The sequence below is a fragment of the Ovis aries genome, chromosome 3 (genome assembly GCF_016772045.2).
Source record: "Ovis aries strain OAR_USU_Benz2616 breed Rambouillet chromosome 3, ARS-UI_Ramb_v3.0, whole genome shotgun sequence".
NCBI lineage: Eukaryota > Metazoa > Chordata > Mammalia > Artiodactyla > Bovidae > Ovis > Ovis aries.
In genome coordinates this window covers 104,127,832-104,150,858 of record NC_056056.1, presented here as the reverse complement: position 1 = coordinate 104,150,858, position 23,027 = coordinate 104,127,832, and the positions used below count along the sequence as shown (strand labels likewise).

Below are 23,027 nucleotides of genomic sequence, written 5' to 3'. Positions count from 1 at the left end.
CGACTTTGAGCAGGGAAATTACTTAACCTCTGACGCCATTTCCTGCTTATAAAACAGGGACACCTACATCCTCGCAGAGCTGTCCTAGGTAGATTATAAGGGATCTTGCACGAAAGCATGGAGCACCGTGCTGGGCACAGCAGGTGCTCAGCAACCGTGCTATCCCAGCACAGCAGAAGCCAGCGGCGTGGCGAGGCAGGTTGACAAGCTAACGGCACTTTAGCTTGTTAGTAGCGTGCAGACCAAGGGAGCTTCCGCCCATGCCGCGTCCTCTGGGCTGCGTGACGGCTGTCAGCACCTGCAGTTCTGGGGCAAGTAGCCCGGGGTGGGGGCCAGCTATGGGAGTTCCCCAACAATTTGAAAACTACATTTCACTAAGGATTTCCCAGTGGGCGCGGTGGTTAAGAATCCGCCTGCCAGTGCAGAAGACACAGGAGACACGGGTTCAGTCCCTGGGTAGGGAAGATGCCCTGGAGGAGGAAATGGCAACCCTCTCCAGTATTCTTGCCTGGAGAATTTTCAAGGACAGAGGAGCCTGGGGGGTCTACAGCCCACAGGGTCACAAAAAGTTGGACGGGACTCAGCATGGGACAGGCAGGCACTGAATTATCTTAAGCACCCATGAAACTACATTACAAAGGGCAGACTGCCAACTTAGCTACTTAGCTGCTCTTGACAAAGGGCACAAATGCAACAGATACTTAACAGGATACTGATCTGGAGGGTGGGTTGCTAGAGTCATTTAGGGAGCAACCAAGGAAACTCTAATATGAACTATTAGATATTATGTACAACAGTTGATCTGTATGCTATCTGCAACGTAGTTTACACAGAGTATCTTTATTATTTAAAAAAAAGGCATGCTCAGGCGCTTCCCGGGCAGTCCAGTGGTTAGAACCCCATGCTTCCACTGCATGGGGCACAGGTTCAATCCCCGGTCCGGAAACTAAGACGCGGCATGCTGCACAGCAAGGCCAAAAAAAAACACCCATGCTCAAGTATTTAATGAAGTGTCTGCAATTTACTTTCAGATGGTCATGAAAAAGTGCTAGTCTAATCGGGCCACTGTAATGAAATGCCACAGACAAGAGTGACTTAGACAAGATTTCTCACAACTCCGGAGGCTCAACCATCGAGACTGAGATGCTGTTCTATTCTGTCCCTGGTGAGAGCTCTCCGGCTTTTCATGTTCCTCACACGGTGGAGAGGGAGATCACCTTTGGCAGCAATTAGCATAAAGGGTACCAATCCCATCACGGGGACCCACCCTCATGACCTCATCTAAACTAATCACTTCCCAAAGACCTGTCCCCATCACTGTTGAGGGTTAGGGCCCCGGCATGCACACACATTTTAGGACACAGTCCAGTCATAGCCAAGTGTATACAAGGAAGATAAAGCACACACTACGATAGGGCTAACAACCAGCAAAGGCAAGCGAAGGGTATACCAGGTTTTATTATTAGTTCTCTTTCAACTTTTCTGTATGTATAGAATTGTTCAAAATAAAAAGTTGAATTTTTAAAAACATTTTTTTGATGTGGACCATTTTCAAAGTCTCTAATGAATTGTTGCAAAACTGCTTCTGCCTCTGTTTCATGTTTTTTGGTTATAAGGTGTGGGGGATCTTAGCTCCCCACCAGGCATCAAATCCACACGCCCTGCATTGGAAGGCAGAGTCGACCACTGGACCACCAGAGAAGTACTCAGAAAGTTGGAGGAATTTTAAAGTTCTGGTGACATAAAGCCTCAGAAAAGCCGGCACATGAGCACCGCTTTCAAGAAAATGAAGGGTTCTTCCGCGGGAGTTTTCCAGTGTTGCTTCAAGCTCAGGGCTTGACCCTTCAGTAGACAGGATGAGGCCCACTTGGCGTCAATGTAAAGAACTTCCTGAAAGCTGGAGCTGTCTGGCAGCACAAATGCTGCTCTCAGTTAGGAACCCAACCACTTCTCCGTGCAAGTGTTCATGCGTAGCCTGGACAGCGGGCAGGGTGCCAAGCAGGGCGCAGGCCAGCACCCAGCTCTGTACGTGAGCGTTGCAGAGGCCCGCGTGTACCCACAGTCCATGCCCTCTAACAGGAGGCCTGCTAGCTGAGGGCTTCCCAGCACTGTGGAGGAGCCGCCACAGTCTTGGGCGTGCATTCGTGTTCACCTCATTGTCTCCCACAGGCAACATCACACACACACTCAAAACTCATCGTGTGCTCGGAGTCTTCAATGGAGCTGTCACCCGCACCAACCGGCATCCCAGCAGAACCGCCTGTGACCTCACTTCCCACCACGCCCTGGGCTTTGGGGCCCACTGCCCCTCTTCGGCTCCAGGGCTCCAGACCCAGGCCAGAGGCCCTGACGCTCTTCTACCACTGCTCCCACCAAGTCCATCCTTTTAAAGCAGAGGGTGTGGGCTACCAGTGGGCCCAGACAAGGAAGTGGAAATGGGTGGTTTGTTTTCAACTGCCAATCTGGTCACCTGGAAAGGCCTTACAGTCTATAGACAAGGTGGTGGGTGGTGTGCCAGTTACTGCCAGGGAAGACCGAACCTTGCTGCTTCCATATGCCAACTCTGCTGGCGGGAATACTCTTTCTGATCAGGAGAAATAACAAGCCCAGTATGCAAGACTTCCTTGACAATGTACGTCCGAAGACACATTGTTTCATACCAATCCTTATGTATTTATTCACGCATTTGGTAAAAACGTCAGTCAGGAGTGAAATCATTACAATGACGTAAGTACTGTACAAACCAACACCAAGTGCAGAGTCAAACTGCCAAAAAGCACATGAGCAACGCACAGCTCCTTTGCTCAAGTGTACTCACGGCACTCGCCCATTACCACCCGTCCCAACAGTCACAGGCGCTCAGTTCCAACGCAACCAGGGACTCATCCCTGGGGATGAGGAGGGAGACACAACCGATGAAGAGAAGCGGGACTGTCCGAGGCACCCCTCTGGTCTGCCAACGATGCAGAGACTGCAAGACGTCAAAGAGTGGGGCAGGCATTTCCTTGGCACAAAACTTAGGCCACAAAAAGGTTAAGGGGCTTAATCTCCGCTTTTGCTCCTCTTTCAGCAACACAAAAGGGTAGCAAGTGGGGGTGGGGGAAATCTAGTCATTCATATTCTAAGAAATAAGGGGGAGGAGGAGGATCTGAAGCCCTGAAGCCCATCCCGATGCTCCAAGTCAGACTGCAGCATGACCATAAGCCCCATTAGCCAGGCCAGGCTGATCCCATCTGATTGTGACTTTATCGGAACAGCGTGGTTTGCCTTAATTTTAGCTCAGAAGACGACGAAAAGTTTTTCACAGGGTCACATTAAGTCACATCCCCCTTATATGAGCATTTGGGACCGACTGCATCTGTCTGCTCACACAGCTTGTCTGTAGCTCTGAGAGCTTCCAGGGAGGTGCCCAACCCCCACCCCTCTGCCTTCAGCCTTCCAAGATGGCCTATTTGCAGGCATCAAATCAAACCCAAAGTGTAAAAATAATGCTTGAATCAAAACGGTGCTGTCTATACAGTCCAGACTATGGGAAAAAAATCCTATTCCATTCCCTAATTCCACCCCCCGTCTTTAACACAAAAGTTAAAAAAAACACAACACACAAAGCTAAACTGGATAATGTTTTGAGCATCTCCACTGATCCTATCAAAAACATTGATGACAGAGTCACTGTCTGACAGCGTTAGCTTCCCGGCGTTCTTGGCAAATGGGCTACAGGGGAGGCAGTGGCCCAGACGGACACAGCACATGAACACCGAAGAACTGGCTGACTCAGGGAAACTGCTTTGCGTGGGAACGGCAACGGGAGGCGGAGATCGACATTTCTTGGAACAAACTTTATGTCCCTAGAGACGGGAAGGTGAGGACAAGGCACTTACGCTGCCAAGCGACAGTTCACACCCCCCTCGACACCAGGACTGTGGCCCAGAGTGCCCCTGGCCACGACCCCTCACTGGAGACTCAACCATCCATGTAGTCCAGCTGGACCATCAGAACCAAAGGAAACCCACCCAAAGTGCTGCAGAACCGAGGATGAGAACGGAATGTGGGCAGAGAAAGCAAAGGATGCTGTCCCCTCTGGCCTGAGGCAAGGCTGGCTCCAGAGGAGCTCCAGGAAACACCAGTTTCAAAACGCGCGGCCCAAGACTGTGACCAGGCCCTTTCGATGCCTCCTCCTTCTGTCCCGATACAGAGCAGCAGGGCTCTGAGCAGTACTGAATCAGCCCGCAGTGGTGGCCACAGCAGACCCCTTCAAACCCACCCTGTTTCACAGCAGAGGGCGTGATGACGCCGAGACAGGACTGGAACCCGCCTGGCCCCGCTTCCCCCAGGGCCTGTCAAGCGTACTCGATGCGGGCAGGCCCACAGCTGCCCTCACTCTTGCGCTCAGAAGATGGGGCGGCAGCTTTGGCCTCATTCCCCACTTCCAAAGGCTTAGATGAAATATAGTCCTTCACTTTGATCTCCATGTTCTTGGCTTTCAGAGTGGCCGTGTGCAGCTTCTCCAGGAAATCTGGCATGCCTGTTGGGAGAGAGGGCAATCTGGGTGGGCGAGCACACAAACCAGCAGGCTCACTATGTTTTCACTGTTCTAGTCACTCAGTCGTGTCTGACTCTTTGCAACCCCATGGACTGTAAGTCTGTCCGTGGGATTTCCAGGCAAGAACACTGGAGTGAGTTTCCGTTTCCCCATCTCCTTCTCTAGGGGATCTTCCAGACCAGGGATCAAGCCTGAGTCTCGGACTCTCTACCGCTGAGCCACAGGCTCAAAGTGAGCAGGGCCTGCTTCTTTCCAGGTAGGAAGTCAGTGCCTCCTTATAGAGATCACAGCCTCGCTGATAAACAACCAACGTACAGGAAGTGAAAACCACCCAGGACCTCTGGGATCCTTTGAAAAGGGCTATTGATCAAGCCACCTAAGTCCCCAAAGGCTCTCTTTTATGTGATTCAAACATCACTTATCAGTGGCACAGCCAATTTTGCTGAAAAAATGTCGAACAGTAGAAATACCTAATCTCCTCTCCATTCCCCGCTGAAGGGTAAGACACCGCTTACAGAGAACAAGAGAGAAAATCTCATGAAGCTGTTTCTAAGGGAAGAGACTGGCCAGGAAAAATGCAATCACAGCAGTCACGTGCTGTTGCCTTTGTTAAGAAGGGTGGTGGCCCCTTTCTCCAGTGGACTGTCCTATAACCACATGTTTTAAGGCTTCCAACACGACCTAAGAAGAAAGTTTGTAAATGCGTTAATGTACACAGTGTGTATTAAGCAAACGTTCTTCGATTCACCTCTGGGCATAGGTTTCATTTTGGGACTCCAGAATGCTCATCCCTCCAAACTGCAGCCGGAGGCTTCACTACCTTCAAGACAGTATTCAACAATGAACTTGGAAGGCCTCCCGGGAGATAAGTGTTAACCTCCCTGAAGCCACTGAGAAGCTAGAGAAAAATGACACGTTCAGCCCAGATACCCAGCCCCGTGCACAAGCACCCACTCACCACTGGAAACCATCCAACTAACGCAGTAGCGAGGAAACACGGTCTGGGGGTTGTCACTATATGTCAGCAAGTAGTCAAAGCCGTTCTGGAAAAGAAAAACAGCAAAGATGAAGGTACCCAAATTAGCCCTCACAGCCTCCGTACCCAGTGCCACAGAATAACCAAGATCGGACTCTGGGGTGGAGAGCGACATTTTTTTTTAACCCTGAGCAGAAAAGAGTTAACACTGAAGGCCTGAGAGGTTACTATCTAGTGAGGTTGGCCCAATGGTGTCCGGGAACTTGGTGCCTGCCTGACCCCGGTCAATAGTTAAGTACTCCAGGGCTCCCCGTGCCTCCTCTGTGCAAACAATGTGCTTCCTGCTGAGCCCCTGCTCTCCCGCTGTGGTCTGGGATTGTAGGACGTGCTAGGCCTGTGTTGGTGCCTGTGTGACCAGCGCCCAGTACGGACTTTGGGCGCCGAGTCTCCACTGGGCTTCTCCAGGCAGAATCATCACACGTGTTGCTGCTTTTCTGTGGCTGGAAGAGGGTGTATTCCAAGAGCCCTCAGGGGACAGGGAGTGTGGGGAGCCCGCAGGGACTCCTCCAGACCCTGCCTGCATCTACCCCTTTTCATCCAGCTGTGCATCCTCCCATCTCGGGGATAAATCTTATCCGTGAGTACACTGTCAGCTGGGTCCTATGTGTCTTTCTAGTCAATCTTAGAATGTGGGGGTAGACCTCAACACCTACCCCACCATGTTTAAATATCTTAATCTCTATCGAAACGACATTAACTCTTACTATTATCACTATTAACACTAGCATCAAACATTTACATGGCACTTTCAACTACGTGTGAGGAACTGCTTCAGCTCCTCACAACAATCCTATAATGTAGATGCTGCTAATCCCCATTTTACAGATGAGGAAACTGAGCACAAAAAGGCGAAGGGACTTTGCTCAAGCTCATCCACATATTCAACCAGAGCCAAGATGAACCCAGAATCCTGACCACAGGGCCAGGCACCCATTCTCGCTGACTCAGCCCTCTCACTGGTACTGAAGACAAAGATTAAGGAGATTTACAGGGGTCCTGATCCCCGGAGAGGTCTGAAGCAAATATGCTCCACCCAAAGGGTAAGAGAGAACCACTTTTAAAAACTTCTTATTAAATTTGTTATTGTTTCTGTTTTATGTTCTGGGTTTTTGGCTACAGGATCTTAGCTCTCCAGTCAGGGGTCAAACCCAAATCCCTTACATTGGAAGGCAAAATCTTAACCAACAGACTGCCACGGAGGCCCCAAGTTTGCACTTTTCAAAGCAGACTGGCCACAGCTGTAGACAGCAGCACTGTGACTCAAGCCTTTACACCAAAGCCCACCTCCTCATTCCCTGGGTGAAATGCTGAGTCCTTTATGCATCTACTCAACAGCTCTCTGAACGTCTGCTATGTGTCCGGGCACTGTGCTAGGCACTATACGGGAAATAAGAACACGCCAGTCCTTGCCCTCGGGAGCTTGCAATTAATAGGATAGACAGGTGCTGTAACAGAGATACAGACTGGACACCACAGAAGTAAAGGGGAAGGAGAGGTGAAGCCTGCACACTGGGAACAGTGGCTAGGAGACTGTCTGAGCTAATACACATAAAAAACTTGATATGATCCTTCCCATAAAACACTTGCACTGAAAAGTCGAAGTCCTCAGCTCTCACACACTACTGCCTATACTGGAAAAAGTCAAAACTGAAAACAGCTGCCATCAGGAAGAAGGAATTAAATGGGTAGAAAGAACAGGGATGTAAGCTAAATTCCTCTTGAGAGCGAACAGGCCCAGAAATATGAGAACTTCTAAACGCTGAAGAATGGTATTAAGACTCCTAGAAGCAATGCTCACTTTCAGATTCACACCTGAAACTATATAAGGTGAGCCTGAAATGCAGCACCAGGAGACAGGGGAATTCCCGAGATTAAGTCAGGACTCTGGCCAATAAGAGGGTCCTAGACAAAAGTGACTGTAAAACAAACCAGATATGCCTAAACTTTTGAGTTGCTAATAGCATCTCTTTTTTCTTTTGGCCATACCGCAGCACAGCACGCGGGACTGAATCCAGGCCTCTTGAATTGGAAGTATGAGTCTTAACCACTGGACCACCAGGCAAGCCCCATCATTCCTTTAAAAAATAAAAACTTTAACCTTTGGAGGACTGCTTGTTGAAAGAACCAATTCAATATTTTAAAAACTAGTAAAATGAAGGAAACAGATCAGCATCTTTCTTATTTCCCTCTCCTCTGTGAACTACAGGAAATCAGACAGTCAATGTATAAACTTTCAAGTACTGGCTTCCCTGGGGGCTCAGCTGGTCAAGAATCCGCCTGCAGTGCAGGAAACCTGCGTTCGATCTCTGGGTTGGGAAGATCCCCTGGAGAAGGGAAGGCTACCCATTCCAGTATTTTGGCCTGGAGAATTCCATGGACTATATAGGCCATGGGCTTGCAAAGAGTTGGACATGACTGAGTGACTTTCAAGTATGTCATCTAATAAATGGAAATAAGCGAAGAAAGAGTTCATACAAATAGTATTTTGTAACTTCTAATAGTTGAGCTGAGTAATATTCATCAATCACCTCCAAATTCACAAAGAAAGGGATCAGAGCCTTGTCGTGGCAAAGGGGCTTGCTAACTCAGTGAAGCTATGAGCCACGCCATGCAGGGCCGCAAGACCATCGGTTCACAGCGGAGAGTTCTGACAAAACGTGACCCACTGGAGGAGGGAACGGCAGAACACTCCAGTATACTTGCCGTGAGAACCCCGCGAACTGTATAAAAAGGCAGTATCAGACATTATGTGCCTTTCAATAAAGCAGTCTTGCTCCAAGCAAATAACCTAAATCTGTTCAAGCCTCTAGCTCTAAGTACCCACATGCAGGGAACACAGGGGACAGAAAAACACGTTAGACGACACTATGAGAACATAACCAGCAAAATCCAGGACAAAGAAACTGCTTCTTCAATAAACACAATTCCAAGGGGGGGAAGAAGGAGGGAGAACTCAAGATATAGATGCAAAGCTATGGTGTGAACACATTTCAGTATCTGGATCTCATCTGAAATCCGGATTCAAATAAATACAAAAAAATTCATGGATCATCAGGAAAGCTTGAACACTACAGATATTAGATATTAGGGAATACGACATTATGTTTTCAAAAAAATCTCTCTTCTTTTTGAGATAAATACTAAAATATGTATAGAGGAATTCTTTGGTTCTTGTACAGCAAAACCAGAATCTGCTTCAAAAAAAATCAGGGTTGTGGCAAAGTGACCAGAAAGAGTGCAGATAAAACAAGTCTGGCCAAGAGTGTGGTCACGGCCGGAGTCGGAGGAGGACAGGGTCCGTGGTGTTGCTCTCTCCACTTCTCCATCTTTCGTCTACATCTCAAATTTTCCGTGATAAAAAGAGAAACTGGGGAGTTCCATGCTGGCCCGGCAGTGAGCATTCCAGGCTTTCACTGCCGTGGCCTGGGTTCAATCCTGGTCAGCGAACTGAGGTCCAGCAGAGCCACAGAGCACCACACCCTAGCTCAGGATCTACTTTCCATCTGGCAAATCCAAGCTCAGCTGCCTGGCTCTCAAGTATCTTCTAAACCCGGTCAAGGTACTCACCACTCCTCCCTGAACTCTGCCTTCCTCTCTAAGCACTGAGTCTCTCAACATCCAAGCGTCCCTCCTTCCTTCGCCTGCGGCTGAATCGTACACTCTTGCCTTCTACCTCCAGGGTCCATCCTGTTTTCCTCTACCTAGAGGCTGCTTTTTTACAAGAACCAACTCAAGTCTTACCTTTCTCCTAAGAGCTTGTCACAACGTGCTACAATACTTACACAGATAATTCATACTGTTCCCCCACCTCAGCTGAAAGAAGCTATTTACTGGTACAACACACTCCGCTGGGGGCCCAACTCTGCCTTAGCTATTTCACGGTCAGGGTTTCCAAAGGCAGTAAGGCTGGGACTCGAGGCACTTTTTTCCCCCCAAATAGGAAATACAAGGACAAGGTTCAAATTTCGCAGCAACATCAAAGAAAAGCATGAGGCATAACTCTAACTCCCACAGTCCCCAGCCTGCCCAGCAAGAGCAACATTATTGCTTCTAATGCAAGGACTTTGAAACACGTTTAACTGTACTTACTACACACTGGAAACAACACTTTCTACATTGCCAACCAAGTGCTTTCTCTCTCAGCCTCTCTCTCACATACACTTGTACATATGTAATCAAACAACAGTTCCATAACATATGCGTACATTCAGTTTTTATTTATTCCTTTTCAAGCACTAATTAAGGCTGTCTTCCACTGGCAGGTAGCAACTCATGGTTTGAAGAACACTGCTCTATGGAACTTCACCAGTGGTCCACTGGTTAAGACTCTGAGCTTCCAATGTAGGGGTTTGATCCCTGGTGGTGAAGATCCCATGTGCAAAAAGAAACCCACATTGCTCTAAAACAGTACAAACGTCAACATACAGCTCCCCGTAAACCACCACACTGACTGAGGCAAACCACGGTTTCTGTCACACTTAGAAGAGTCCCATTATATAGGTGGTGTGAATAAAACAAGTTGCTGAAAACAAAAGCATGGCTAAGAGAACAGTCATACAGCTCTAAAACACAAGTAACTGATGGGGAGAAACAGTGATTTCAAAGTAAACAGGACTAAAAACAGTAACCACCACAATCAATATGTACGCTCAACAGAGGTTTGGCTAAAACATCAAAACGCCACACTAAGCTGAAGAAAATATTCTTTGCAAAGAAAGGTCATAAAATGTTTGAGAGAGCAGACAGCATTGATAAGGAAACAGGAGTCCAGAAACGTGTCACGTGTTCTGCCCACTGCGGGGAAATTCTGACGGAACGGTCGCTCACTCTGGCTCCTCAGAATGCTGCCAACAAGCCTGTATGAGTCAGGGCCGCCGTCTTCTCATGACTGCCCCCCAGGTAACAGGAGCCAAGGGGTCATCACTACTTTGTCTCAAGGGTTTTCCAGGTACACCACTCCACAGGAGGGGTCCTGAAGTGTGGTTCCCAGGCCAGCAGCACCAGCCTCCCCTGGGAGCTTAAGACATGCAAATTCTCAGGCCACAGCCCAGCACTGTTTAAGCAAGCTCCAGTGGATCCGATGCAAGCCAAGCTGGAGATGCCCTCCCCAGTTCAGACAAAAGGCATTCCTTGAGAAAATCCCACTAACCCATCACATCTCGGACGATGCACGACTCACCTCATCAAATGACTTGTGTGGACGGATAACCATCTGGGACTCGTACGATCGGACCCTGACAAATTCCGGAGACTCTGGCACACTCGGGTGCTCCACAGCACTGGCAAGGAGAGAAGAGAGAGAAACTGAGGACCGTCTATACACAGGACCACCGGAGCTGGAGCCACGAAGTAAAGGCAGCCTCTTGACTTTTAAATGGCTACATCAGAAAAGGCATGAATGAACACACACCAGCTTCTAAAAACAGAGTGCGTTAACTCAGTGTTTCCTGCCTCAGCAGGCCTTGTGTTGAAGAGGACAGTGTCTCTTTAATTATCAGCATTAAGGAACCCAAGGATTACTCTGATGAAAGGTTTGCATCCCTTCAACCCTCTGAGACAGTCACATTCTCACTGGGACGCACGGCGCCCCGGCTTCACTCACAAGACAAGCAGACTCCCACCAGACACGTGTGAATGAAGGCCAAGCTGCAGGAACTTGGCAGGAGCCCCCGCTCAGCACGCGTACCGTGACACCAACACCATCACGTTGTTTTCCTCATCCACGCTGTACCGCCGAACGTACACATAATCCCGTGAGTACATCGGGTACTAAAGAAGAGGAGAGGTGGGAGGATCAGGGCTCTGTCTCATGTGGGCGCGATCAAAGCAAAACCAGAGGGACAATACTCACAGGAAAATGGGTCACCCAGTGAAGAACCTCAGAGCCACTGACCACATCCCTCTCAATCACTTCCAGCTTGATCACCAGGGCGTCCCACTTTTTCCTATATTCTGTATCCAGCTACAGAAAGAGCAAAGACCATGAAGACCCAAGAAATCCAAAACAAAGCTACAGAAGACTTCTCCGGAAGAGCGGGCCTCTTACCCAAGAGCCTTCTGAAACAGTGATCTGACCTAAGGGCGGTGCCCAAGTGTCAAAGACACAGCTGTGTTACTACTACAGATGAGTCCTTTAATAAAATCCCTTCCTGTAGGCCAATCCCATTACTTTGAAAGTGAATCTTAAAAAAAAAACAAAAACCCACAAGTGTAAGAAAAAAATATTGTCATAGACATGTCTAGAGAAAATACAGTAGACAGTGATAGAAATTTGTAAGGGTGAATTAATTCCAAAAGGTTTTAAACAGACAAAAAGTCCAAAAGTACGGGCAGACACCTCACACAAATACCAGTTTCATTATTTTTAAAATCTCTAACATCACTAAGAACCAAGGAATCTCAAAGTAAGACACGTCATACACATTCAAATCAACAAAAATTCAATACAGATTGACAGAATTCAGTGCTTAGCAGAAAAGCACGCACTTGTGTGTTAGCAGTGGGTATTGTAATCACCAAACTAGTTACCCAAAGTCCAGTAAAACATGAGAACTCCAGGAAGGAAAAAACAATTTTTGTAGAACTCTAGGTGATCCCAGCTCCCCTTTTCTGTATTTCCCCGCAAGGAAGAACAGTTTTGAACACATACTCTTATCTTTATTAAACAAACACCTTTACTATGGACAAGTTCCAGACTGCTAAGTCTTGACTGCATCTGTACACGGCAGGGGAAGGACATTGCTAAGCCAACAGGTAAAACTGGAATACAAAGATTCTATCAGAGTTGCATCAGTTAAATTTGCTGACTTTGTTATAATGGTACCATGGCTAGTTAGGAGAATATGTCCAGTTTTTTAGGAAATACACACTGAAGGGTTTTGGAATAAAGGGTATGTAACTTCCCCTCAAATTGTTTAGGGGGAAAAAACTATAAAGTCTTATAAAATATATTAAAGCACTCAAATCCTTCCTCTATTTGATCTTCCCAACAGTGAGCAGAACTGGCCTCATCCCCAGCAGGCAAACTGTAAGTCAAAGGCTCACCCAGAGGCTATCTGACGTGAAATGAGGGGCAGAGGGATGGACTGAAGCCAACATCTTGTAAGTCAGAGAAATCACTCATGTGGACGATGGCAAGAGGACTTCTAGGCTTAGCCGCTCCTCATCTGGGAGGAGAAACGTTCTCACCTGAACATTGAAGAACTGCCGTGGTGTCACGTCCGTGTAGGTTCCGAACACTAGGACAGAGAACAAGCAAGGTTTGCCACACTCATCACCGGCTCTATTCCTATCACATGACTGCATTCCAACGGCAGAGTACTGACGTGCACATCTTAAAGGCAGATTCAGAAACCAGAAGTCACACCGGGGCAGCGAAGTATGACAGAGACAGTCGTTAGCAGAGCGTAACAAAGACAAGGAGACGCTTGTCATCAGTGCAGTCGCTCAGTCGTGTCTGACTCTCCGCGACCCCATGAACCAGCACGCCAGGCCTCCCTGTCCATCACCAACTCCCGGAGTCCAACCGAACTCATGTCCATTGAGTTGGTGATGCCATCCAGCCATCTCACCCTCTCTCGTCCCCTTCTCCTCCTGCCCTCAATCTTTCCCAGCATCAGGGTCTTTTCAAACAAGTCAGTTCTTTGCATCAGGTGGCCAAAGTACTGGAGTCTCAGCTTCAACATCAGTCTCTCCAATGAACACCCAAGACTGATCTCCTTTAGGATGGACTGGTTGGATCTCCTTGCAGTCCAAGGGACTCTCAGGAGTCTTCTCCAACACCACAGTACAAAAGCATCAATTCTTTGGCGCTCAGCCTTTATAGTCCAACTCTCACATCCATACATGACCACTGGAAAAACCATAGCCTTGACTAGACAGACCTCTGTTGGCAAAGTAATAGCTCTGCTTTTCAATATCCTGTCTAGGTTGGTCATAACTTTCCTTCCAAGGAGTAAGCGTCTTTTAAATTCATGGCTGCGATCACCATCTGCAGTGATTTTGGAGCCCAGAAAAATAAAGTCAGCCACTGTGTCCACTGTTTCCCCATCTATTTGCCATGAAGTGATGGGACCGGATGCCATGATCCCTGTCATCAGGGAGAGGAAAAACAGCAGCACACCAGGGCAGTGCTCCCGGGACAAAACCAGAATGGAGAGTGTACGAGAACAGAGTGCCGGGCACCTGCCGGGGCGAAACACAGCCCCAGCAGCCGGGCGGGACTCACCTCGGTACTGGTAAAGGTGGGTGCCTGAAATGGGACGCCGCCACAGCTTGAAGTGTTTCTTATCCATCACCATCTCCCACGGCTGCTCTTTGCCTCCTGAATCTTCAACCCCTTCTGTCTGGGATTTTGGTTCTGGGGGGTGGCGCTCAGCTCCAGAGCTCCGAAACATACCTGACATTTCCTCCAACCGTTTCATCTCATCAATGGATCTGGACAGGAGAAAAACAACAGGCATGGTGGGGTGGTTGGAGTCAGCCCTAAAAAATGAACTAGCCACACAAAGACTTACACAGAGCGGTGTGGGTTTGAAACAGTATAAAGTGTAAGGAATAAAAATACGAGTTCCTGAGTCTGAATCCCAGTCTAACATTCATCAATGAGAATATTAAATCACTTAACAATCCCTATTTCTTAACCTATAAATTGAGGATGATAATAGTACCTACACTTCAAAGGTTGATTATAAAAATTAAATTTACGTGTAAAGTGCTTAATACTAGCCATATAATTAGCCCTCACATTTTATGCCTATGAAATGTCATTTGATATCCTTTGCCAGGTTTTAAATTCGGTTGTCTTCCTATCACATTGTAAGAGTACCCACATATTTTTCCTGCTTTATTTTAAAGAGAGATAATTCACTTGCTATAAAAAATTCTACTTTTACTGTATGGATATATCCTATGGATATATCACACTTTGTTTACCCATTCACCAGCTGATGGACATGCGGGTATTTTCTATTTTTTGGCTATTATGCATAATACTGCTACAGATATCTGCATACACCTTGCATACAGATGAAAGCTTTCAGTTTCTTTGGTAAATTCCTAGGGGCAGATTTACTGGGTCTGGGAAACTAACTTTTTGAGCAAGTGCCAAATTATTTTCCAAAGCAGTTTTTCCATTTCTAAATTCACACCAGCAATGTACGAAGGTTCCAACGGCTTCACATCATTGCCAACACTTGTTAATGTCCATATTTGTGATTCCAGCAATCCTAGTGAGTATAATGACTAATGACGTTGAGCATATTTTTATGTGCTTATGGACTATTTGTGTATCTTCTTCGGAGAAAAGATCTATTGAAATCTTTGTTTTAAATTGGGTTGTCTTTACTGTCAAGTTTTATTTATTTATTTTTTTGAACAGAAGCGATGATTTATTGGTAATGGAAATGAGTGAAATATTGAAAGTCTCTGGCGAGAATCAAGCAATTATCCAGGAGCTGTAGATCTGACTGCAATATGGTCTTCCAGTGTCTTTTGTACCTTTAGTGGCTTTCTCCTTTTTTGCCAACTACTCATTTGAAGTCATGCATATTTGTTGCCTGGACTGGAGTCCCAATAAAAGTAAAATATGAAATTCTTGTTGTTGGCAGGACATTTACATATGTAAGCTCTGCATGATTTGGCATGATAATGTTGAAGGGTCAAAATTAAATTATTTACAGGGAATACTGAAAGAGTATGAAAATCAAGATTACAATGGGCAGAATGTCACTGAAATTTTACTAAAATTCTAATTTTTACTGAGGAAAATCTTGGCAGTTATATTTTCTGATACTCCATCATTCATTCTATTCCTTAAAATGTTAAAAGAAAACAAGGGCACGCTGGAAATCAGTCCCCAAAACTACCCTGCGCTTGGCATGTTTTTTTAAGCTCGTCTCTGTATGTGTTCAGTAGCTTCAATCGTGTCCAACTCTCTGCAACCCCGTAGACTGTAGTCCACCAGGCTCCTCTGTCCATGGGAGTCTCCAGGCAAGAGCCCAGGAGTGGGCTGCCATGTCCTTCTCCATACTGTCAAGTTTTAAAAGTTCTTCATATATGCTGAACCAAAGTCTCCTGTTAAATATTTACAAATATTTTCTGACTTTGTGGGCTGTCTTTCCACTTTCTTAAGAGTAACTTTTGCTGTACAGAAGTTTTCAATCTTGATGAAATCAAATTAATCTATTTTTTCTTTGACTGTTCACATTCTTGGTGTTATATCTAAGAAACCACTGCCTAGTCCAGTATCTTAAGAACTTATGCCTATATTTTCTTCCACAAGTTTTAGTTTACATTTAGGTCTTTGACACATTTTAATTTTCGTGTAGAGTGTGAAGTATGGGGTGTAAATTCACTATTTCGCAAATGCATCTCCAGTTGTCCCAGCACCATTTAAAAAAAAAAAAAACACGGTTTTCCCTTTAATCTTTAAACAGCAGTTAGCAAAGCAAGACTGCTGGCTGACTCTGTCACTTTTACAATTCAAGACTGAAGATACCACCTACTGATACGTTCTGTCTGAAACGCCCTTTCTTACTCCTCTTTAACCTTCAAAACCCGCACAAAGGGATTTGCCTGGTGGTGCAGCGGCTAAGTCTCTGTGCTCCCAATGCCAAGGGACACAGTTCAATCCCCGGCCAGGGAACTAGGTCCCACATATGAGTTCGTATGGCACAACTAAAGATCCCATGTGCCGTAACCGAGACACAGTGCAGTCAATAACTAAAAATATTTAAAAAAAAAAACAAACCAAAAACATAAAGTTCAAGGTTAACTCCAAGAAAGGGGTAACCACACACATTTCCTTTTGTTCCTCTACAGAAGCACACGCACTATATTATAATTAATCTATCTTTATGCCTATCCTCCTTACTAGAATGGCTCCTAGCAAGCAACTGGTAAACATTACACACTCAGTAAGCGTTTGCAGAATAAACTGAGTAAAATAAATGTGCAGGGAGCAACTTCACTTTCACTTTTCACTCTCATGCATTGGAGAAGGAAATGGCAACCCACTCCGGTTTCTTGCCTGGAGAATCCCAGGGACAGAAGAGCCTGGTAGGCTGCCATCTCTGGGGTCACACAGAGTCGGACACGACTGAAGCGACTTAGCCGCAGCAGCAGGCCTCAATAATTCAAATTCTTATTAAAAGATTACATTAATACACTGCTTTAGAAGTCGAAAATTCAAAATCATACCAGTAACCCCCGATTAAAACTTTAGAGCCATCCAGACGGCAGTGCAGAGATCTGGGTTCTAGTCCCAGCTCTGTCAACTCAAGCTGTGATTTACAAGTCATTTTACCTCCAAAGGCTCCCCCGTTCCACCTGTAACATGAACACATTATTCCTTGAAGGTTTATTCCAATTCTCTGATTTTTTAACTTTGAACTTCAATGAAAAGTATTTATGTACGAGGACATTTGTGTTTTGACCTCCTGAAATCTTTTCCTACTGAGGAGAACCCCCAAATAGGTGAGATACAGCCCAGTCTCTTCTGCCCTAGCAGTGATCACGTTAACGCCTAATCCAATGAGGTTAATCAGAGGCTTCTGGTAAGTCTTGAGGAAATCACCCGAGGCACAAGACCTTTCAGATTTCCTCACTCATCTGGAGGGAGAAATGCAACTGATCTGGGGAAACAAAGCCAGCAACACTGCCCACAGCAAGGCATTCCTGTAGCGGGCCTTGGCTATCCTCCAAGCCAACTTGGGTCCTCTTTGGCCTTGCAGCAATGCTCTGTGTGTCCTAACACCTTTCTGATTAAACCCTTTTTGAAGAAAGTTAACCAGTATCAGTTTCTCTGTTTGCAACTGATAACCCTAGCCAGTCCATTTATATTGATGTTCTGATGAAAAATGTTTAACCATTTTTTTAAAGTTTCAATGTGAATTAAACATTGCAAAACAGGACTGACTGCTACCGTTGCAAAAACCATAGAGAAATAGGGAAGGAAATTTAGAGTAGGCAATAAGGTCTTACAGAGGAGAAAGCAAAAGTAAAGACACAGCTAGCTTTGGCTGTGAGAACAAGAATGCAGGCATCACGTAGACCAATCATGGCCTGCTGAGGACTAGTAAAGCACCCTTCAACGAAAGTTAAGCTGGACTCTTGAATGTCCTTACCACATAATGAAGAGGGACAGGAACGTCTTGAGAAAAATACATCAGAGGCTCATAAAATTATATAGTAATATGGTTTTAAGAAAATTAAACTATATGACTACAGGCAATATTTTTAATGGCCTTCTAAGACTTAAAGTGGTATGGAGTTTCTGACCCACTGCTTAATCAGCCTCTTAAGATTAAAGGTCACTAGGTGACCCTGAAAAAATCATGAGACTGAGTCCCTAGAGGGGATAGCAATGTCCTGGGAAGGCATGACACTCACTCTTTGTACAGCACAATAAAAACGCTAGAAGAAGGCTGCATCATGAAAACGTCAGTGATCACTGTCCCAGGTTTAAGAATCTCAGAGGGGTCTCAATTTCTAAATGCTGACATGCATTTAGCACATGCAACATCATCAGCACAGTCACTATTATTTGTGTGAAGGAAAAAAAAAAACAAAACCTCTATGTATCCCATTATTCTGCTGTGTCAAATCTCATTTGGAGGGGATGGTTGCCTACACCTTGTTATCTAAGAGGCTTAAGTAACAAGGGAGAAGTAAGGACAAAAGAGATTAAACCCAGAATAGCAGCAGAACCAGATTAGTAAGAGGATCAAAGAAAGATAGTCAATGCCTTCCTTTCTTCAAAACAGTCATTTCAACATTTAAGAAAGGCTGTATGGAAAGCTATGGAAACTGAAGGCATAAAATCATGAAAACAGAAAAAGAAGTATAATTATATTAGGCTCATCTAGGGGAATCCTACCCTAAGTGTAGAGTTTAATATAAGGCCCCAAAATGACTCACATGAAGCCATTCCTGTAATGAGTAATTTACCAAAGTAACACTGCTGTGTTTCAATGATCCCCTCCTCAAATTCCCAACTTACTGGGAATTCCCAATAATTCTCAAATTACTGTCAAAGTTAAAGACCTTGAAGAACAACTGTCATGGGACAAACCCAGAAATGAGACATCAGTAGCTCCTTGCAATTCTGACCCAACTGGATAACCATCAGATAATGAAGACAATCTCAAAAAAAAACAACCAACACCTCAGCTTTTACATAGTTCTGATTATCTAAGAACGTATGAGAGTAAAAACATCCTTAAGTGACAGTGGGGGGGGGGGGAGTCCCTTTAAGTCAAAAGGACTTTTTCTTGATCATTATTTATCTAATTAATAGCACAGTGAAAAGTTTAAAGGCTGAAATAGGAAAATGGCCAATTTTCTTCATGCAACTTTACTGGTACATATTTATTCAAATTTCTAGAGCAATGAATTGTAAGTTTTTTTAAAAAGAAGAGGGAAATTAACGGAACATCTTCCGCTAGTCTTTCGTATTTCTTAACTTGCTTTTCGTTCCTGTAATTTTTTTTAATGTTCCAAAATAATAAAAGAAATTACTATTAATATTTTTCCATAAGATTTGCCCTGTGCTCACAGAATGCCAGTCAACAGCAAACACAGTGGTTAAAAGTTATTTGTCTGGTCATTTAATTAAAGTCAATCAGGTAAGAAAGCATTAAAATAAGCGTTAAAATACCTGATTTCTATAGCTGGACCATCAATGAGCACAATTTACTTCTTTCCTCAAATTTTTGTGCTGATTCTCAATTAATGAGTTCCTATTTAAGATGTTCACATTCAAAAAGGGAGCCTTACAGCCCACCACTGCGTAACAGCCGCCGTATCAGAATGAGTGTGTACCAGGACAAGCTGGTACAGAAATGGCACAGAAGAGCCAAAGGCTGTGATTTAGGGGCCATGGGACAATCACGCTCTTCTTCCACGAACAATGAAAGAAATGCACATGTCCCGAAGCACAGTGGACTCTGCTCATTCTGGAGGCCACCCAAAATCATCTAACCAGCGCCAACAGAATCTAAGGTCTTCCAGCCTCAGCAGCGCATCCTGTAAAGCACCAAGCCTAAGCGCGGACGGGAAGGGAGTCTGGGGGGAGAATGGCTATGTGTATATGTATGTCTGAGTCCCTTTGCTGTTCACCTGAAACTACCGCCAACATTGTTAGTTGGCTATACCAATACGAAAGTTTAAAATATACATAAAAACCCCACCAAACCTAAAAAGGCTAACCGGTACCCAGAATATCTTATTCAATAAAATACTGGGAATTCCCTAGTAGTCCAGTAGTTAAGATCCATTGCTTTCATTGCCAAGGGCGTGGTTTGGATCCCCTAAGACCCAGCAAGCCGCACACAGTGCGCTCAGAATTAATTAATAATAAAATACAAATATGACAAGCTAGGAGAACAAAGACCTTTGAAATCACCGTACAACCTACATACAGTTGACAGCATATCACCTGCCACCCCCCCAATCAAGATAACATTTTTTAAAATCCTCAAAATGGACTTGAACAAATTTTAAGTATATGACTGAACTCAAGCATGAACTGGACATGGAGAGTTAAATGAGGGCCTTTACTGGAACAAGGCTGGAGAGGGTCAAAAAGGGCACCTTAAATGCTCTTACTGGCCTTTGTCTAAGCTTCTGTATTAACCCCAAGTGGGTTAATACAGAACAATACCTCTTTAGGAGCTGGATTAGAATCAAGTGCTTCAACTGTCTGATTTCTTTCTCCCACAGCGGGTAGTTGACTATGGACTCAAATGTTTACCCCATCTATTTCTTATCCTATTTCTCCCCTCCAGCTCCTGGAAACGGGAGACCTACTGAACAGAGAGGTTCTAAAACATATCATCAATAAAAATACATGATGAAAAAGTATGAAACCTATCACCCGGGCCCCAACACTACTCAACTCCTATTCCCAACAGGGCACCCAGAGGCCCTTTCCTGGTCTTTCTTTCCCAAACCAAATCCAACTAGGAATTTTTCCCTCAAACTTCATGACTGTGGAACATGGGTATTCCATCATCATCAAAAAATTCCATCATCATCAAAAACAGAATGCAAATTCAAACAGTTGACTGGTAATTTTACAACTAAAAAGTTACCTTCCCATATTTCTCACACCTGAGAACAAAATACCCCAAAACACTAACAGAAACTAGGCAGATCACCTCTCATGCTTTGATACCTTCACGTTTTTGAGTAAGGTTGTTCATGGTTATGAGTTTAAAATGCATCTGTAAAACAGTCCTTTTTACTGCTAGGAAAATTATTACCAGCTCTAAAGATACACTTTGCATTTACCGACAACTCACAGTGTTGCCTGGCATCTGGGTGCTACACTTCCAGACAGATCACAGTATTAACTTTACTGAAATATTTCCACTTTCGCCTAACCAAAAGTGTGAAATAACATAAGAGAAGACTAGAACAGACTTGTATCGGAATTTATCTGAGGTAGGGGGACTATCCGAGGTTCTTGAAATCAGTTTCAGAGTTCAGGGGGCAGAATATGTGGAGAGACACACATTTTTTGTTAAAATATATATATATATATACACACAGCAACACTGTAAAGCAAGACCCAAAGCAAGGTTTCCTCATGATTTTACATGAAAACTGTAAGGGCTCAGTTTAGAACCATAGATTAACAAATTCAACTAATGGTACCATACTTCTCACAGAAGTTTTTGATGATGACAACGTGATTACAGAGCCTAAGAAAACTGTCGGAGTTCTAGTGGAAGTAGCAAGAAAAACTGACCTAATTCTTCCAGGTTAAACTGTGTGGGTTACTGGTTTGTCCCCGGAGGGCAGAATCTCCAGTCTCATAATCCTGCCATGAGTCACAATGACAGAAGCGCTCTCCTGGCATTTCTCACGAAATCCCATTTGGAACAATGTAACTTTGTAAATTGGTTATCTACATCCTCAGGTCCATTTTAAAACCTGTTTGGTTTTTGCACCTTCTGTGCATGGGTGCTTGCTCAGTAGTCCTAATCTCTGCGACCCCAGGCCCCTCTGTCCATGCAATTTTCCAAGCAAGAATACTGGAGTGGGTTGCCATTTCCTCCTCCAGGGGATCTTCCCCAACCAGGGATCGAACCCACGTCTCATGCATTGGCAGGCGGATCTTTTACCACTGTGCCACCTGGGCAGCCTTTGCATCTTCCTGAAAGAATGAAAGATTACGTGAGCAATAGCTTACATGTCTTCAATACCAACTTCCCACGTTATTTTTAATTAGTAAAAAAAAAAAAAAAAAAATTGGCCGCACCCTGCGGCATATGAGATTTTAGTTCCCTGACCAGGGATGGAACCTGCGCCTCCCTGCATTAGAAACGCATTCTTCTTAATCACTGGACCACCAGGGAAGTCCCCTAAACGTTATTTCTATAGTGGCACGCTCCCCCAAAGTCCCCCTCTCCACTAGCCTACACCTGCAGTTATTTCTAATTCAACAAATCAAGTTAACCCGCAGAGGCAATGTAGAACGTAACTTGCATCGTCACTTCCAGTACCACCCGGTCAACGGGAGACAGTGATCACCAAGGCCGGCCCCAGGTTTCAAGGTTTCCACCTCCCAGCCCCCCCGCCCCCACCCCAGAGAGGAAGCACGACCTCGCCACCAAGCCCACCTCTGCAACTCCTCCTCCCGGATCCTCTCCTCGTCCCACACGAACACGCCGGCGAGCGCCGCCATCAAAGCAGAGGCATGGCCCGGGCGTCCACGCAGCCGGCGCCAGAGGCGACCGAGGAGGACGCGGCGCGAGCTCTCCGAGTACAGGCGGCCGTAGAGCTGCGCGATCTGCTGCGCGCGCCGCACGCGCAGGCCCGTCACGAAGCGGCACTGATTGGCTAGCAGGGCGAGCAGGCCCCCACCCCGCGCGCCCGCGCGCCCGGCCGCCGCCGCCGCCGCCGCGCCCACCAGCCAGGCGGCCAGGCCGGCCGGCGGCCTACGCGGGAACATGCCGCCCGCTCACCCCGCCGGGGCCCCGTGCACACGCCGCGCGCCCGGCGGAGCGCGACACCTCGCTCACGGCGCCAAAGGCACAAGGCCGGGAGGGTGCGGGCGCCCTCTCGCCGAGTCCTCCTAGTTGGCCGGCCCCGAAGTCGCCTCGCGGTCTAACAGGTCCTTCATCTCCCTCTGCAGCAACCGCTGGGGAGAAGTCTCCTTCAAGAGAGAGTCGGTCGAGGCACCGGCCGCGGCGTGGGCCCGCGACCACTGCAGCAGGCTCTCCGCGGTTCCGGCTGCAACGCTGGAGGGCCGACAGCGGGACAGCCCTTTCGGCCCCTGCCTCCTCGGCCTCCCCAGGCCGGCGCCAGGGGCCGGGGTACAGAGCGCGCGAAAAGCGAAGAAGCTGGCGCAGAGATCCCAAGCGTTCCGCGTTCACCACATGCGCGGCCAACTTGCACCCTACACCCAGTCTCCGCCTCCCGGCCCTGATTGGGCGCGGCCCT

At 46.2% G+C, this 23,027-nt stretch overlaps 1 protein-coding gene across 2 annotated transcripts; it reads right to left on the bottom strand.

Annotated features, from left to right (window-relative positions):
- Positions 1 to 2,649: 2,649 nt before the first annotated feature.
- STARD7 (StAR related lipid transfer domain containing 7) lies at positions 2,650 to 22,985 on the bottom strand. Of its 2 annotated transcripts, XM_060413977.1 has the most exons (9): positions 22,205 to 22,985; positions 13,807 to 14,015; positions 12,768 to 12,817; positions 11,431 to 11,541; positions 11,266 to 11,348; positions 10,759 to 10,858; positions 5,502 to 5,586; positions 5,292 to 5,363; positions 4,435 to 4,525 (listed from the first exon to the last, which is right to left on the bottom strand). In XM_060413977.1, exons 1-8 carry the CDS (start codon positions 22,534 to 22,536, stop codon positions 5,329 to 5,331), a joined length of 1,005 nt encoding a protein of 334 aa, XP_060269960.1. In that variant the 5' UTR covers positions 22,537 to 22,985; the 3' UTR covers positions 4,435 to 4,525; positions 5,292 to 5,328. The 2 variants fall into 2 exon arrangements, with proteins under 2 accessions (XP_014950006.2, XP_060269960.1); XM_015094520.4 differs by lacking the exon at positions 5,292 to 5,363 and having other exon boundaries at positions 2,650 to 4,525.
- Positions 22,986 to 23,027: the final 42 nt, after the last annotated feature.